The following is a 5,129-nucleotide window of genomic DNA, read 5'->3' as shown; positions in this document are numbered from 1 at the left end:
TCTTCCACAGCATGTCTTTCATCCTGTCTTCCTTCTCTCACCCCAACCGGCCGCCCCTCCCTGAGCCTGGTTCTGCTGGAGGTTTCTTCCTGTTAAAAGGGAGTTTTTCCTTCCCACTGTTGCCAAAGTGCTTGCTCATAGGGGGTCATATGATTGTTGGTTTTTTTTCTCTGTATCTATGAAGCGCCTTGAGGCGACTGATGTTGTGATTTGGCGCTATATAAATAAAATTGAATTGAATTGAATTTGCGTTCAAATACAGATAACATGTTTTTAGTCTTGTTGTGTGTTGAGAATGACTTTAAGCGTTTTGGAATAGCCAAAGTTTTTTCAGAGTTGTTGGCAGATCTGAAATCTTTGGAGACAGATGGAATAGATGTAGATGGGGAAACAGTAAAAGGGGGTCTTTACTGTATTGCTGGGGACAACTTGGGTTCTCATTGCATAGGAGGGTTTACAGAAAACTTCAGCTGCTCTCAATATTTTTGCAGGTACTGTGAAGTAACACGAAGTGAGTTTTATGCTGATCCGAATGCCTGTGGTCCTCCACGCACTCCAGAGACATATGACTCGGCTGTTGCTGATCTCCAGTCTGAAACTATCCAAGACGTCAGAGGAATAAAGGTAAACTCCATCTTCAATACCCTTCAGTCTTTTCACGTATCCCAGCCTGGTCTCCCACCTTGTCTAGGTCATGACCTCTTTGAAGGAATTGTGTCATATGATCTAGCACTGTACCTGAAGAACATTATAAAAAATACAAAATGGTTCACATATTCCCTTTTAAACAGATGCATTAAACAGTTTAAATATAAAGGATCCGAAGCACTTACAAAGCCATGTACTGTCAAACCTGACGGATCCAAATTATCAGGGCAAGCCGTTCAAAACTGGAACCTTTTGAGATTGCTGCCAGTTTTGATTGGTGACAAAGTACAAAACCATGAGGATGAAGTATGGCAGTTAGCTCTCCAGTTGAAAGACATTGTGGATCTTATTTGTGCTCAGAGCATTTCCTTGTCCAAGATAGCATTTGCTGACATTTTGATCCAAGAATATTTGGAGATGAGAAAGATGTTGTTTCCTGGAATTCAACTAAAACCCAAGCACCACTATTTGCGCCATTATTCAGCACTGTTGTTGAAATTTGGTCCATTGATGAGGTTATGGACGCTTAGGTTTGAATGTAAACACAGTTACTTTAAAAGATGTGCCAGACACTTGAAAAGCTTCAAAAATATTTGTCAAACTTTGTCAACACGTCATCAGATGTATCAGGCTTATCTTTTAGCAGGGCAAGAATGCCGTGAACTGCTGCAAGTCAAGGAGAGCTGTGCGTTTTATCCCAACCTCTACAGTGACACTATTCAGCATGCGGTCAGAGAGTTAGCTTTTTCAGAAAGCAATACCACAGTTACCACAGACATTCAGTACAAGGGCACTGCATATAAAAAGGGACAGTTTCTTGTGTACAGAAATGACGAGTGTATGGAGTTTGGTGAACTTCTACTCATCTTGATTCAAAATGACACATCTGTGTATGTTCTAATGGATATCCACAAAGGCATCTTCCTCTCAGAATACCATCTGTATTCTGTGACAAAGGACAGTCTTGGGTTACAGTGTATCAACATTAATGACCTGCCTGATTTCTATCCTTTGGTAACATACATTCTTGAAGGATACCGAGTCATTCCACTAAAGCATAGTATTGTGGCAAAATAATGTCCAACTAATAGCTCACTTCTCACTGTAAATAGTTTAACATTAATATAAGTGTTACCTGATCCATACCCTGCTCCATCAAGTGTATGAACTGTATGTGATTTTCTATTTTGTTTGGAGGTGGCATTTCTTCTTCAGTGCAAGTATGAGTGACTCAGAGTGAACCTTCCTAGATGTCACCATCACGGAAGTCCTACCAGAACTTCAAGCTGTGAACAAAAACATCCTGGAGGAGCACTTTCAGTCCATTGGAGTTGAGACAAGTGATGATCTACGCTTCGTAACGGAGGCAGATTTGATGACAGCATTAAGACCTGTACAAGCAAGAAAGCTTCTTTGTGCTTGGAAACAGAAATGTAAGTAAAAACAACAAACAACTATTCAAACTCAAAAGTAGAGATGGTCATGAACAGACATACAGTGTGAATCATAATTGTATTTTTTTTTTTAATTTAAAGACCAAACTCCAGAGAACAGCTCGCTATCATCTGTGGAAGCCTCATCAACCCAGTCGCTGTCATTGCTCTCTGTTTCACCCCAAAGTCTATCGTCGCCCTCCTCCAGCAGCCCAGGATGTGACACACAATGGGATGACAACTTTGAAATTCCATGGAGTAAACTTCCTGCAGAAGTGGTGCAGTTTCTTGAGAGGGGGAAAAGGCCTCGCCCAAAACTGAGGAGGCAAATGGTCCGGATTGTTGTGACTGAGATGATGGAAAAATGCCCTCATGTAGGTAGAAAACATTCAATTGACGTTGCAAGAAAAATGGTGGCAAAATATCCCAATTCTCTGCAAGATTTAATAGAGGGTGATATTGTTGGCGCAGGCTACCTTTCACTTGTCAAACAGTTGCAGAACAGAAGTGAAAATGTAAGGCGCACTTCAACACCCAAAATAAGAAAAAGAAAACATCAGACTGACTCAGACCACACAGACGAGATCCCTTTAGAAGAAAGAGCAGCCATGCAGGATGCATACGGGTGCATTAAATGGAATGTAGAATTTCTGCCTCTTGAAGAAACTCCAGAGAGCCAACAGCAAAAGATGGAAAATCTCAAGGTGATGTTCCAGCAAGCTGATGCCAATCCAGAAGAGGTAAAAAGTCTAATGAAGTCCACTTACTACACACAACGTCAACATGTCAATCAGGGGAAAAGTATCAAATGCCTTAGGGAGGAGTGGCCGTTTTGGTTTGATGAACTTGGCATGTCTGTCCACTTCAAGGAACTTACTGGGATTGACCTCAAAGAGACATTCACACGAAATTTGGATTTGAAGGGGAAAAGGCTACTGGACTACTTGACCACAGTTGTGAGCAAAAGCAAGGTGTTCCTTCAGACTTATGCAAGGCTTCAGAGGATGCGGGGACCGCAGAGTGGCTCCTCAGATGATGTGAAAGAGATGGTCCTGCTTCTGCTCAGCTACTTTGCTTCTCTGTGTTGAAGGGAGACGAGTCTACGTACAGAGACAAGGTGGAGCAGCTGACGTCATGGTGTAAGGCCAATAACCTCCTCCTCAACACTTCAAAAACCAAAGAACTCATAATAGATTTCAGAAGGAAAAAGGCAGAGATCCAACCACTATTCATAAATGGGGACTGTGTAGAAAGGGTGGCAAGCTTCCGCTTCCTGGGAGTCAATATAGAGGAGAACCTTTCCTGGAGTGTGAACACCTCCGAGCTGCTGAAAAAGGCCCAACAGAGACTGTACTTCCTGAGAACTCTCAGGAGGAATAACATCACACAGAAACTGCTGGTGTCCTTCTACAGAGCCACCATTGAGAGTGTTCTAACTTACTGCATATGCATCTGGTACACTAGCTGCACAGGGGCTCAGAGGAGAGCACTCCAAGGGATCATTAACACTGCCCAAAAGATCACTGGCTGCCCTCTCCCCACACTGGAAGTTCTACACAACGCCCACTGTTTTAAAAAGGCCCAAAACATCATAAAAGACACCTCACATCCTGGCCACTCCCTGTTCGAACTGCTGCCCTCAGGCAGACGGTACAGGGCAATCAGAGCAAGGACTAATAGACTCAAACACAGCTGTTATCCAACTGCAATAACACATCTGAATACTACAAAAAAATGTCCATCACGCCACTCTTGTGTTAATCTATGCACGGCCTGAAGCATGTGTGTGGGAATGTATGTGAATGTTTTACTGTTACATCTTATTAGTATTTTAAGTATTCTATCTATTTTATTTATTGAATTTTATTGTTTTATTTATATTTTGATATTGCTAGGGATGATGCAATGATCGGGAACCATTCTTCATTTCGTTGTTCTCGTGACAATGACAATAAAGTTTCTGATTCTGATTCTGATTCTGAAGATACATGTCTGGCAGATGAGGTACAACTGGAGCAAGTGCCTCTGACACCCACTATTATCGTGTGTGGTAAGTCTGTTTCATAGCTCTCTCTCTCTTTTTTTTAAGTGCACTTTTTATAGAATGTCATGTGACTGCCGTGTTTATTGATATAACCTGTTAAATAATTTGTTCACAGGACAGTCCTGCTATTCCTCAAGAAGATACATGCTGAGTATTGATCGGAATCTCGTCAGCACAAACGTATCCTCCTTCATTTCTGCACTGTGCCTCATGTTCGGGAGCTACTACAATTTTAATATCCATTATCCATCTGAGCTGGCTTCCACTTTAGAGTTTCTTCAGAGGTGAGCAAATATGGCTTTGTTATTTCTCATAACTGAGACTCTGGGATCTGGAGTCTGGCTTTGATGTGGTTGGAGTTCAGGTCTGGCTCTGAGTCTCGGTCGGCTTTGGAGCCGGATTCAGTTGTTTTGTTTTTTTGTTGTTGTTTATTTGTGTTGGTTTTTTTTGTTTGTTTGTTTAAATAAAATAACAGTCTGAATCCGGGTCCAAGCCTGGCCGAGACTCAGGGCTAGACCAAGCGTCAGCTGACATCTGACTACCTATAAGATAAGATAAGATAAGATAAGATAAGATAAGATAAGATAAGATAAGATAAGATAAGATAAGATAAGATAACCTTTATTAGTCCCACACGTGGGAAATTTGTTTTGTCACAGCAGGAAGTGGACAGTGCAAAAGTTATGAGGCAAAAATTAGAATACAATAAGAATAAATACAGTACACAACTGTACAGAATAGAATAAAATAAAATACTATATACAGAAGAATAAAATTAAATAAATATACAATAAGATAAAAATAGAATACAAATACAAATACTATATACAACTGAGTAAAAATACAACGATGACAGAAAGGATTATTGCACTTAGTATTATTGCACATGTATGGATGTGTGTGCTTGATCAGTTAAAGTCTTTATTATGGAGTCTGACAGCAGTGGGGAGGAAAGACCTGCGAAATCTCTCCGTCCCACACCGTGGGTGCCGCAGTCTCCCACT

General features: G+C 41.1%; 1 protein-coding gene across 1 annotated transcript; it reads left to right on the top strand.

Annotated features, from left to right (window-relative positions):
* The first annotated feature begins 1,372 nt into the window (after positions 1 to 1,372).
* LOC145419938 (uncharacterized) lies at positions 1,373 to 4,539 on the top strand. Its single transcript, XM_080288406.1, has 5 exons — positions 1,373 to 1,385; positions 1,899 to 2,081; positions 2,184 to 3,164; positions 4,081 to 4,131; positions 4,214 to 4,539. The coding sequence occupies exons 1-5, from the start codon at positions 1,373 to 1,375 to the stop codon at positions 4,411 to 4,413; spliced, it is 1,428 nt and encodes a 475-aa protein (XP_080144532.1). The 3' UTR covers positions 4,414 to 4,539.
* The last annotated feature ends 590 nt before the right edge of the window (positions 4,540 to 5,129 follow it).

This window comes from Astatotilapia calliptera, chromosome 14 (assembly GCF_964374335.1).
Source record: "Astatotilapia calliptera chromosome 14, fAstCal68.1, whole genome shotgun sequence".
In the NCBI taxonomy this organism is placed as follows: Eukaryota; Metazoa; Chordata; class Actinopteri; order Cichliformes; family Cichlidae; genus Astatotilapia; species Astatotilapia calliptera.
The sequence above is the reverse complement of the archived record's forward strand: the minus strand, read 5'-3'. Positions and strand labels throughout refer to the sequence as shown.

Bases quoted from the DNA above. Each gene is read 5' to 3' on its own strand.
- LOC145419938 (XM_080288406.1), top strand. The intron at 2,082-2,183 runs GTAAGTAAAAAC...TTTAATTTAAAG, and splicing joins TTGTGCTTGGAAACAGAAAT to ACCAAACTCCAGAGAACAGC. The intron at 3,165-4,080 runs GTTGAAGGGAGA...CATGTCTGGCAG, and splicing joins CAGCTACTTTGCTTCTCTGT to ATGAGGTACAACTGGAGCAA.